At 36.4% G+C, this 12,989-nt stretch overlaps 1 protein-coding gene across 4 annotated transcripts in view; it reads right to left on the bottom strand.

The window, feature by feature from the left end:
- GULP1 (GULP PTB domain containing engulfment adaptor 1) overlaps positions 1-12,989 on the bottom strand; it is a 163,139-nt gene that overhangs the window by 6,877 nt on the left and 143,273 nt on the right. For 3 of the 4 annotated variants that reach the window (XM_075027969.1, XM_075027971.1, XM_075027970.1), the window contains 3 exons: positions 12,479-12,703; positions 9,496-9,634; positions 3,097-3,191 (listed from right to left, as the gene is read on the bottom strand). In XM_075027969.1, the coding sequence (XP_074884070.1) occupies positions 3,097-3,191; positions 9,496-9,634; positions 12,479-12,703 (459 nt within the window). The remainder of the gene's footprint in view (positions 1-3,096; positions 3,192-9,495; positions 9,635-12,478; positions 12,704-12,989) is intronic. The other variant, XM_075027972.1, reaches the window with a different exon arrangement.

The raw sequence follows: 12,989 nt of genomic DNA, 5'->3' as shown, positions 1-12,989 counted from the left end.
CAGAGATTGGACTGAGAAATGGAATGGAAAGAGTTTAAGTGTGAAAGTTGGATCCTCACTAAAGTGTAAACATAAAAGTGTTCCCCTGGAGGTCAGGGAACTTTATCTGATCTCATTAGGTTCAGAATATTGGATGCAAAGGAAAGACACCCACTACTTCAGAGTTTATTCTCCAACGCCTCTTCTGCTGTGCTGTGCTTTTCTCTCCCACTTTGCTTATGCATCACCTTCGAACCCATGCATACACCGTGACAGCTTTTCTGCAGACTAGGGCATGTTTGCTCAGGCATCTGACACAGCTCTATGCGAGAAATAGGAGCAGAGAGTCTAGACTGAGTTGGTCCAACCAGGCTGTCACTGAGGCAGCTTGCCACTCTGAGTGTAGGAGAAGCTGTATTTAATACCCTCTCAGAATAAGTTTGTATTCTGAACTATTAGATGTGTTTGCAAACAACTTACCTTTGTATATTTGATGGAATACATATTTACTGAAACTGAGGCTGTACTTTCATAATGTGAAGATAACAGATTCCTTCAATTTGCATTCCAGAGAAGGAAAGAAGCCTACATTTTTCTTTCATGTTTCTTAATGTTGGATTTCCCAGAGCACATTATATGTTCTGTGCTTTTACCTTTTGTAGCATCCATTTCACCTTCCCTCCTTAGAGGCTGTGTATCTAACAAACGTTTACTTCTAGCACAGCTATGTTCTGCTCATTGCAAGTTTTTAAATGATTACTTCCAAATAAAAATGCATTCATAAATGTGATTGTACTGACACAAAAATCTATGTATCAAAGGTTTTGCTTAAACCATTTCACTAATGACAATCTGGTAATGAAAATTGGAGATTTCACTAGTACACATGGAAAACAAACAGCAATGAAGATGAAGGCTTAGTATTAGCAGCTGGTAAGACAGAAGAAAGATAACTAAAATCAGCTGTCCCTACCTTCAAAATTGTAGGCCCCTAAAAATTAAAATGGCCCTGACTTAGAGTTGTATATATAAAATATAAATCTTAAAAGTTTTTATATATATATATATAAGTACACACATATACATAAAAATAAAAACACCAGACCTGAACACATGCACACTTCAATTGTAAATGCTTTAAATACTGTTATTAAAATATGATATACCAACCATCGCTGACGCTAGGCACCCAGGAAAGCACAAGAAAATAAAAGAGAGATTAGGGAAAACATGTTTCAACCTGTATTTTGCACCAACCACCTAGTAAAATAACTGCACATAGCTTTTGCTTTGGCCAAAGTTAGAATACTATTTTTTTTTTTCACATTCTGTCAGCTTTACACTTGTTCTCAACAGGATTATACACGAATAAGTTTTGAGCCTACATAAAGACCCACTAATTAATTTTCAGTGGAAATATCAGGGTATGCTAAGACTGATATGCTAGACTCTCTACTTGTGAGATCAGTTTATAAAGCATACAAAAAAGTTGGAAAAAATACAACCTGTATGTGCAGGGGGAATACCCGACCAATGGAATATTCTTTGCAACAGCACATAGTAATGCCGTAAGCTTTGGGGGTTTTGTTATTGGTTGTTTGTCTGCTTTTTTAGGTCAAGAAAGTACAAACAATTATATGAGTTTTTAATTTTGAGACTTCAAAAATATTTGATAAAGATTTCTACTGTTCCATTCACTTACGTTTTACGAGGTGATAGCACTCTGCAGCCTTACATGCTAACAATTAAAAATTTTGTCAAAACATTACCTGTAATAACAACTCTTAGTGTGTGACAGTTAGATATTTTCATAGGATTCCTCCTACTAGCCACAGATGCTACAGCATACTTTTTCCTAAAATGGGCTACAGACAATGGAAACATTGATATATGTCAATGGGAGATGCTAAAAGATTTGCTTTTTTGTGCCAAGGGGCTTGGTAATAACATTACAGCATTCACAAAACACAAGCATTTTTACTGGAATTGGAAAGAAGCCAGTTTTGGCTTTTAGCTGCTATCTGAAATCATATGGGCCAGAGTACAAGTGAGCAAGAATCTAAATTTCTTCACAGTGAGTGGCATTTGCCAGTGGCACCATCCTAAACTGACATGGAAAATAAAGTTTCACAATGAACAGGAAATAAAAATTTTACTCAGGAAAATTAAATGGTATTTAAATCTTATTTCAGCCACTTTGAAATGTTTCTGCTGCTCTTCAGGCAGAAGAGAGGAACTGAAGGAGGCTGAGAGCTAGCTCTCCTGGACTTTGTGGGCGCTTGAGATATAAAAGGGCTGGAAACCCTGGGAACACTTTCTGCTGAGGATCCTAGAAATTCAAGTTCCCAGTATTTCCAGCCTTCCATTTTGCTGGCAGGCTGCTGAAAAAAAAAACCAGATAAGCAAGCTGGAAAGGAACTAGCGGTCTGGAAAATCTGACTGAAGACAGTGATTTATTCCAAAACTTGAAGGCGTTCTCCTAGAATTGCCTCAAAATTGGGTCAATAACTGAACAGATACTGTTGAGTGTTTCAGAATCGACAAATGTCTTCTGATAAAAACACATCAGTTTAGAATTCTTGAATCAACTCTCAATAGTTTAATTGTCCCAGAGTGCCATAGTCAAACATAGCTATTTTTAAAAGCAGCAGAAAATTGCCATGGCCCCCTAAGCACATACTTTGCCTATGCCAATGCTATGAAAAAGCAGACTGATGCTCCTGAGGGAAAAATGAAGGTATACTGGGACGGTGGTGATTGCTGGAACTGAGGATTAACAAGATCAGTGTATCTGTAGGGCTCTCACTTCAGCTCTCTCTTTCAGCTCTCTCAGTCCCTTCCCAGGCAGGAGTAGCCATATTCATTTTGATTACACTGCTGAGAAACCCTAAATTAGTGCAGGTGTCCATATTAATACCATGTAAGGATCTTCAGTCAAATTCAAACTCCAACTCAAAGACCTCGAGATATACTTGCAAAAGGAATAGTCAGAAATAGGGGTTTTTCTATATATTTGTGAGGGCAGTCTGGAATACGTTTTCAGAATACTGTAAACATGTATTACAAGAATAGTCATAGAGCCATAGAAAACTGCATAATTGATAACTCAGTAGTTACCTGCATCTCATCTAGTTTGGACTGAATGTCTGGAGGGAAATCTCCTGCTCCACAGCTAAAAGGGTCAAAAGGTTCTGCTCCAAAAAGGTCTCTCTCTGGAACAACAGAAAAGTGAGTCACCAAGAGAAAAGGTATGGGCTACAACAATAGCACTTTGAAGAATTCAGCTTACATCTCCTTACAAGCTGAATAATAGCACCTCCAGATATGCACCTGATTAACCCCAACTTTTAACATCCAAATTTGAAAGCCAGGTCTTGATTAGCTTTCCAAAGTTTAATACTCAAATATTTCTCCAAGAACACCATGAACTTCTGTTTAAGCCTCTATTTAGCTGTCATTAATGCTTGTGCCTTCTAGAGGAATTTTAGGGATCCAATGAGAAAAAATTTGCAATTTGAAGAGGGCATCTCCTACTGAAGTGCACTCTGGAATTGATGTGTAGGAGTTTCATAAGTGAGGGAACAACTGGACATCAGTTGTCAAATTTCATCTTAACATTATGTCAGAAACATATTCTTGCAAACAAATTAGACTTCATATCCCCTGCCTGCCACTTCTTACCATCAGGTTAAAGACATCTTGGTAAAGACAAGCAACTACTCTTACTCGTGGAAGGTAAGGCCTTCATTTGATAGAGTTCCTCAATGAACAGCTGGTAGTCACTAAAACTAATTGTCAGAATTTTAAAATCTTGGATAAGATCAAGTCAAGAAAGAAAGAATGAAAAAAAGCATAGGACCATGACAGGTCACTTACCCTAAAATTCCACTAAATCTGGATCCATAAATAGAATGATTGCAAATTTCTCTCTTCAGATGCAATACTGTTTCTCACTTTTTCTTAACTGTAGTATGCTTTCTAGTGGTCACAGGTTTTGTTTGTTTGTTTGTTTCTTTTGTGTCTGGACAAGAAGAAACACCTCCAAGAGACTTTTTTTTTTTGTTGTTATTAGAACAGTGTAATGCTAGTTCTTCACATCCGACAGCCCAAATATTTTGGGTTGGGTTTTTTGGGGTTTGGGTTTTTTTTCCTTCTCAGTAGCAGCATTTTTTTTTTTTCCTCTACATACAATGGTGTCATCTATACAGTCTTTTTCTATCCCACACTGGGTTGAACTAAAGCAGTAAGAAAATCATTTTGCTAACCCAACCACATTGATTGCAAAATTTACAGAACCAAGTTAATACTGTCTTGTCAACAGTGGAGATAAAATTAAAACCATATCCTATGTCCTAACTTTCATGGTTGTCCAGCAAGAAACGTGGTAAGCATACTACCAACCTTAAAACAATGTTAGCTTAAAAGCATGAGAGTAAAAGAGGCCATTAGTATCTTTAAAATGACTGGCTAGTTTTCTGGTTAAGCACAAAATATTACCCGTAACATCCAAAATATGGAAGCTGACAACTGACACAAAATCCATGTTGCAGTGTTACCAGTCATGTTACCAATGCTGAAGCACAGGCATATAGCTAAACAGATGTCTTTATTCTGGCATCCCTGGAGTCAGAATTTTAGACCTGTACTTGTCTAGGCTCTTCAATATTTATTATGCATATCAGTCTCCAGGGGTTTTGACCCATGGGATCAATTAGGTGTTATCAGGCTGCACAATAGGCATTTTAAATAATTAGCAGCTACTAGCATTCACTCCCATAATAAAGTACAGAAACAAGCAGGAACTTGATTAATTACATATTTCAAAAACTGTGGCTAAACAGCTACAAACTGTCACATGGGACCAGGAGATGGCCCAGATCAGAGCGCATTAATCCAAAAGCCCACTTGAGCCAAAAAAAATCTAGTCTTTCCTGGCAGAGGCAGACCACCTGCATGCGAAAGAGACTTTAGCTAGGATAATCTAATGTAAAAATTAGGATCTACCTCATCCCTTGCCTCTTTCACAGCCAAAATGGGTCTGCTCCAGTATAACCAGTGTCCTTACATGCTCCGATGCTCCTATCAAGTAACCTTCAGATGTGTAGGAGCTTTGACTTTCCAACTAACCTCGACTGGGCAAAAAGTGATTATGCTTTTTGCTCTTTGTAAGTTTGTTCATTATGTAAGTCCATTTTTTTTCTTTTTCTCCCCACTCGGGTTCTTTTTACCCTTAAAAGGAGCTGACAGTTTTCTGTGTGGTCAGACAGCTAAAAGCAGCCAAATTCAACACCAAGGCTTAGCAAACATTCAAGGAATGTATTTAGAAAAAAAAGGAAAAGAACACAACTCTTGCATTTCTTAGTACTGAAATATGACTTATCATTATTTTTGAAAGCAAGTATTTTGTACACTATTATGGATATTATCTCATTCATGCCTTATTATTGGTCTTTTATTAATGACAGCACTTCTGAACTCATTAGCAGGAGAATGGCAGAAGCTTTAGCTCCTTTAATGTCACCTGCCTTCAGGTGAAGGATTACTTCATTTATATTGTTAATCAAGGCAGACTTTAAAATTAATCAGAGTGTAACTTATTCCAAGTGACAGAGCTAATAAACCCTGTACGGAATCAAATTCAAAATAGACAAGTATTTCCTAGCTAAGTTTCTATGAAAAATAATTATTTTGGGAACTATATCTATTATAACTTCCTAACCATTTCAGTAAAACAGCTGAAAAAGTCCATAGTACAACTGCTTTTCTGCATTTAAAATTCCTGTGTTATATGAGAGTGTGTTATTTGGCTTTTCTGCTGCATTTTGCATCCTAATCTTCTTTACCTTAGCTATCATCCAGGCACAGACTTATGCTGATATATGCTTTCCCCAGATGTCCTGGAGCAGCTGTGATGACAAATAAAAATTAATCACACTGAAGACAAGGACCCAAGAAAGTACTTGGAATAAGCTGAGGTAGTGAAGTCCAGGAAGCCTTTCCCTTAGCTGCAGGCTACTCCATATGTTTTTTCTTTTGGAATTATTACAGCATAAAAAAAATGGTTCCACCATTATTCTGACAACATACTCTTAAATATCTCTGGAAAGATAGCATCTCAGAGCAGATTTCTACATCTGCCAGTTGTGACCTTGGATTGTTCAAGAGGCATTTGAGTAAAATAAACGTTGAACAATTTGATGAAGACTGTTCCTCTCCAGGTCTTTTCTAAGATATAACAATATGGCTGTGCCAACAGGAAACACATAAATTAATTCCTCCTTTAATTAATTAAAATTAATAAGTTAAAGCTGTCCTTTAAGATAACTTACAAGAACGTTTGCAATCCTTTACTCCACAAGGAAGCAGCAGCATGGTCTTTAACACCGCATTTTTGGTTGTGCTTACTATGCATTGGTCAATTGTTCAAATAAGCAATCACTATACTGGGCTGCAATGTTTATGTTTAGCCTGCAAGCTGGTTACCGCAAACATAGTGTTAAAAGAAGTATTTCTCAGCAACATTTTGAGTAGAAATACAATTCTGGAAAGGGCTTTTGTTTTTGAAAGAATCACTTCTTTGCAAGTATTACCTAAAGAGACACTGCATACTTGTCCAATCTACAACTTCCTGTCCAAAAAATCATGCAATTGTCTCCTTTAAAATAGGTAAAACCAATCTATTTGCTATCACTGATAGACCCAGTAGTGAGCAGACATTTACTGAGAAACCATATTGGTATATTGCTGAGCAAGAACTCAAAATTTCAAGAATCTTCTCCCTTTTTTAAAGCTTAAATGCTTTGGAGATAACTGCCTTACCGAGAAAAGGTCAGTGTTGCACTCTTCTAGTGTTAGAATGCTGGGTTTCTTGAACTACATGCTGTGAACTAGTCAATGCAAAAGGTATAATTTACAACCCCCATTTTTTGCTGGGGAAACTACCCTAAGGAGAGCTGGCAAGCAAAACTCTAACTCTAGGCACTTCTCTTTATGAAAAGCTGAACTGTCATCCTGGTGCTAATTACCATCTGTGAAGCTCTTGGTCTTAGAAGAATCCAAAGTGCTTGGTATTGTTACCAGTTTCCTGCAAATGAGACCTGTCTTTCCTGTGTGGTGTTATTCTTGGGTAATTTGTCAAGCTGGCCAGTTGATGAGTAAGATGATCTTTGGCTTTTAAAAGCATATTTTGCTTGAGCAGCACAAGTGCCATCCCTAGGTAACAGGCAGATGAACCTGAGACAAATGAAGCAACTGAGGTTGACAGTAGCAAATAGATGGTGCACCCTTATCTTTCTCCTTGTTTACTACTGAACGTGATAAAGGTGAAAGTTATAAATTTTTTATAAAATCCAACAAAAATCACCCTGTAATTTCATCAAAAGGGATGGAAAAAAAGCACTCAAGTGCAGTGACAAAGAAAGTAGAGATAAGAACATGAAAGGATTTCCCTCAGGAAATGGGAGACTCCAAGCATCAGCTCCTCTTGGTTGCCACCTATCTGACTTGTATTAGAGAGAGAAATACCAGCTTGCTGTACTGGCAGTCATAACATCATATAAAACAACGTATTATTGTACATTATTATAGTAATGTAACATTACACAGCTTGAATGAGGTTCTTACGGGATCTGAACTTTCTCATCTATAGACAGTAAGTCCTTGTCTGATTATATAATATTCTTCTTCTGTTTCAAATTACACTTTTGAAATACACCAAAATGTGTTAATAGCTGATGAATGCAACAATTTTCAACATTTAAAGTACCATGACGTACACTGAAAGAGGAGGGATCAAAAGTATAAAGACTATGAGATACTTCTGTAATCTCTCTCTGAAGCATGGCACAGAGAATCAACAGACACTGACTGCCATGTCTCTGAACTACATCACCTTAATTTAATGCAAATGAATGAAGTGCAGAAGAAACAACTATTTTCAACAGTTTCACCGAATAAGCAACTTATTTATAGTATTTTCTATATTACAAAACTCACTGATTAAACGACTACAAAACTTGCATAGCTGGAATTCTCAAGACCACTCAGCATGGAGTGCTGACTGCTACAAGATTTCTAGCCACACTTTCAATGGAACCAAAGTGGGACAGTAGCTAAAAAACCCCATCTCTTCCTATAATTCAATCAAGTTATTACTTTTGAAGCTGGATATTCACATTGAGACCAACTTTATGGCATTGTCTGTAGTTTCAGAAGAAAAAATTTGAAAAAACAAAATGAGTTCTTGGAGGCGGTGTCTTTGAAATATTTTTTTATTGTTCTTTACAAAGCCATAAAAATTGTCTTAATATAACAGTTCTAATATTCTATTAGAATATTCTAATATTCCTTAAAGTTATTTAATAATAGTTAATATTAACTATTCCTAATAGAATAGTTTTAAATTCTGTTAATATACTCTTTGAGAAACCCATAGAAATTCATCTAAATTAATTAAAAATCTTCTCTAAAAAAGAACAGATTTTTTTTTTATTATTGAATCAATAGCCTCGACATATACTTTCTCTTTAGATGGTGACAGTCATTCTGAGCAATGGAACTGAAAGGTGCGTAGGATATGGTATTGGGGAAGACATTCACTGACAATGCATTTTTATAATTGTGCACAGCTCTCATTCATACCTGAAAATTCTACATACTAGCAGCATTCCCCAAAACAGGCAGAAACTCTTCAAATGTGGTTTTACATGGTGGCAGGCAATAACATTAATGTTCCTTATCCATACTAAAATAGACATCAGAAATAGAAGATACTATGCACAGACTGATATTTCTACAACCTCTACCATTGCTTGTGTATGCTCCACTCCCCTCCTCCTCAAGGGATTTCCAAAGCTTTTAAAAATACTTTGTGGACTCCTAAAAGATTTCCAGTGAAGCCATGAACTTTACCCCAGCTGCTTTCAAGCCTTTGGAAAATAAAATTGCTATTGTTAATCATCTTTTGAAGATCTTTTAGGAGTGGTTCACAGATCTGGAAAGGTTCATCAACTATAACTGAAAAACAAAGCTGTAGATGATATAAAAAGTAGTATTAAAAAAAGCATTCCAAGACAGTCTACATCTTGAGGAATTTCTTCAGCTCTCTGTTCTGCATATCATCACCATACTTACTCCACCTGCTGTCTTCCCCAGAAATGTAGGCTTTAGATGCTACAACTGTGGCTTGACAAGGAAAGAACTAACAGAAGTAAAAGTATTTCTTGAAGGAAGTACAAAAAAGATACTGTAAAAGAAAAGCCAAGTTAAAATCCCCAACCAAACTCCTTCAAACTGTTTATTTAATAGTTTCAAGCAAGTAAATAAATTCATTTATAACGTAACTTGGCACAAGATCAATGACTTTGGGAAGATGGTGAAATGAAATGGCATTATTGAATGTGATTTACAAAAACTGTATTTGGCTTTTCATGCAAAATGTACGTAAATCTTTAAAGATGCTTTATTAAAAAAAGATATAACGTAAGCAAAAACTAGGTCAGTTGTTACAAAACTTACTGATCTCTGTAGATCTACTGGGTACTGGAGGAGGCTGTGTACCATTGCGAGTAGGTGTTGATGACTGAGGGGATATGGGAGAAAAGGGAACCATATCAAAGATGTCAGTAGAGGGTGATTTAGGTGTCACACTGCCTGCCTACAATAAGGACAATAAACATTAGGGCAATATTTCACATGATAAAGATCACAATACTGAATTCTTCAGCATGCAGGTAAGAGCCACATATTCAAAAAAGTTAAAAATAACCATCAGCATGCAAAAAACAGCTCCTGACACCAAGCAAATGGCATTTGCAGTTCAGAGTCTGAGACATGCTAAAACTCTCCAATACATAAGCAGCATTGTAACTTTTCCATTTTCAGTCCACCTGGTACAGCCAGAAACGTATCACAGTTAAACCTGAAAAAGCTGGTGACAAGCAGTTCTCTATTGCAGATGTATGAATACAGATGTTCAAAAGACCCATTTAAGGTAATACTGCAACAACAATATGCTATGCTCTGGAGTGCACAGAACAAGTAGCTAAAATTTAAAGATACAATCCCAGTATTTCTTGGTTACTAGTTCCTTCCTTACATAATCAGTTATTTGACAACCTAAAAAAACCTGGTGCACTCAAAGCTTCAAATGTGTTTTTTCATAAGAAACAACTTAGACATGCAATACACTGAATATTAATATCCAACATAAATCTCTCATCCTCGAATATGAAACAGAAAAGATTTCATTAGTAAGGCCCAGGAATTTGGAAGTTTTCAAAAAAATACTGGATAAGCAATGAAATCCCAAACCCAACAATTACCATGGTTCTACAGCCATATTTATTTTTGAGTGATTCATTCCTCCTGCCATCAGTCCACTACTTCGAGGACACAAATGAGGCACAGTCAAGTCAGAATAAACTGAACATTAAAGACAGATGATGAAATAGATGAAAACTGAGGTTGACCAGCCAAAGGAAGAATATATATGCAAAACTAGTTTGCATGTTAACGTTATTACTTAGACAACACAACCCCCCCTACATTCTGTGTATTAGAAAGACTATACAGCCAGGCACAGGGAAAGGCTGCTACTTTTAAGTAAGATTCAATTTGACCAATATATTCTCATGAAAATTTTTTAAGCACAAGTTAAATTAGTCACATGGATCCTTTTCTTCAGAACACATTAATACAACAACCTGGCAAGCAGGTGGTCTTTAGCACTCCTGGTCCATGAGTTGCATGGACCTAAATCTTATTTTGGAATGCTACTTTCTTTAGTGCCTCTGCTGCAGCAACCAAAGCTGCCCTCTGACGGCACATGCCACAGATTTCTAAGCCATATCTATAGGTAGCCCTGAACTTCCTCTGTTTCCCTCTGCAGGCTGCAGTGGCTGCTGAGAAGGAAAGGATATTGATCCACAGTCTTCCAGTGAATACACTGCTTAAAGAGAAAACTAGACTCTGAATTCCTACGTTTCCTATTTCTTAGAAGTTTTGAATTTGTATTTTAAATTTGGATTAAGTGAGATCTAGAACTGTTCAATATCTCAAAAACCCTGGGATATTTCTACCTAGGTATACTGATGTATACCAAGAAAAAAAAAATTAATCCACATTTAACATGCTGCCTTTTTTTTTTGTTTTGGTTCTATTTAAACAAAATATTCTCTCAGTCATGTTATTCCCTGGTAAGATCACAGCTGAATTAACTTCACAAAATAACTAATTTTTAAGATTTTTACACATACAGAACTCTTACTGACCTCAACATGAGCTAGCATTGCAATTTCAAAGATCATCTGTTGTGAAGACATTTCAGTGCAGTGTTTAAACACAACAGGCTCTTATTACTATGTTCACGGGCCTTGTATTAACCTCCTGGCACCTTTGTGCATACTCAAGAGAACCAGTATAATTTAAGACAGGGAGATGACTGGATGTCATCTGCTCCCACTCAAAGCAGGGCAATGGATGTGCTTGACCCAAAGTAAACATATAATGAATCTCATATCCCTTTCCTCATACAAACAAAACTCTCTCTGATTGTTGATAGGTTTTTGTCTGCATCAGGAAGGTAGGATCAAATTTAAAGCATTAAGTGCATGCCATGTATTAACCTACATTTCCCATCAACGTTGATGGATAATCCTAGAATGCCTTGGAGACAGCAAATGCTGATGTAGATTCTCCTATTTGCTAAGTGTTTATGGCTACCTAGAAGCTAGATAAATAAACAAACAGTATTTATGTTTAGTCTTAAATGAGTCTTTTAGGCAAAAAAAGCAAACCCAAACCTTACACTGTCATTTCCTGTCTATATGCCATTTTGTTGAAGTTACTGGCCATTTTGATACTACTAATACAGATAGTTTAAGTAAAACTATAATTTAGTTATTTTAAGAAAGGTATATTTTGAATACATGAGCACAAGAAGCATTTTTATTTCGTGAATACATGCAGAAAGCCAGGATGTTTGCCAGATACAGCCAAATGTTACTTGCAAATGGAAGAAAAGTTGAGAGTATAAGCATATTGCTATGAAAAAGCAGGCAATATGCTCATTTCATATCTAAGAATAATTTTCAACCTTCATTTTGCACAGAGTTTTTATAAGGAATGCTAAAACATATTTAATGGCTGATTGTTTTTCTATTAATTCATGGGGGGAAAGCCCTTGAAGTTGGACCTTAAGTATTGTTTGTTTTGAATAACTATTCTTAATAATAGCACAGAGGTAATTAATTAATGGACTAATTTAAACATGTTGGGAAAATAAGAACTTATGTTTTGGGGGTGGGAGAGAAAAAGCTATGTAGAAGTAAGAGTAAATCTTCACAAATTCCATATTTTAAGAGCATCCCTAGAGAATGTGAAACACATCTGCTCTGTCCTTTAACTGCTGTACAAAATGCACATTTTTAATACAAGTTAATCACAACAGAGAACAAGGAAAGCCAGAAAAACTGAAAAAGCTTTTGCACAGCAGGATTACACGAGGTCTTGGGCAGCTGTATTCACTGGTTGGCTTTGGAAGACCACTTTTTGAAGGTGGTGGTATTAACAATCCAGATGGTAGTCTAGAGTCAGGAGAACTCCTAGGAGTAAGCGTAATGGAAGAGATATCTAAACAAGGAGGTGAATCCTCACTGTTACACCAGAAAAAAGTAGAGGGTCTTTGAAACATATGTTCATCATTATCACACTTTATGTGCAGCAGCTGAAAAGGAATCAAGAGAAAGAGAAAACACTCTGAGGAACCGAACATGGTAACGTCAGGGAAAGAATTGTCAGCAACTCGTTGTTCAGTGCTATAGTTACAAGATACAGAACTTGAAAATATTGTAACCCAAAATCTAAAAATATACCACAGGAAGAGATAACCTAGTATTAAGTGGAATGAAGATGACTTGCTCCTTGATAAATACACCAAGTAAAATGAAGACAGGCATCTTTCCAAAAGTGAGTGTGTCAGATGTACTGACAAATGTCTAAATCCACCAACA

This window comes from Buteo buteo, chromosome 5, assembly GCF_964188355.1.
Source record: "Buteo buteo chromosome 5, bButBut1.hap1.1, whole genome shotgun sequence".
In the NCBI taxonomy this organism is placed as follows: domain Eukaryota; kingdom Metazoa; phylum Chordata; class Aves; order Accipitriformes; family Accipitridae; genus Buteo; species Buteo buteo.
Note: the sequence above shows the minus strand (reverse complement) of the source record. Positions and strands in the feature narration are given on the sequence as shown.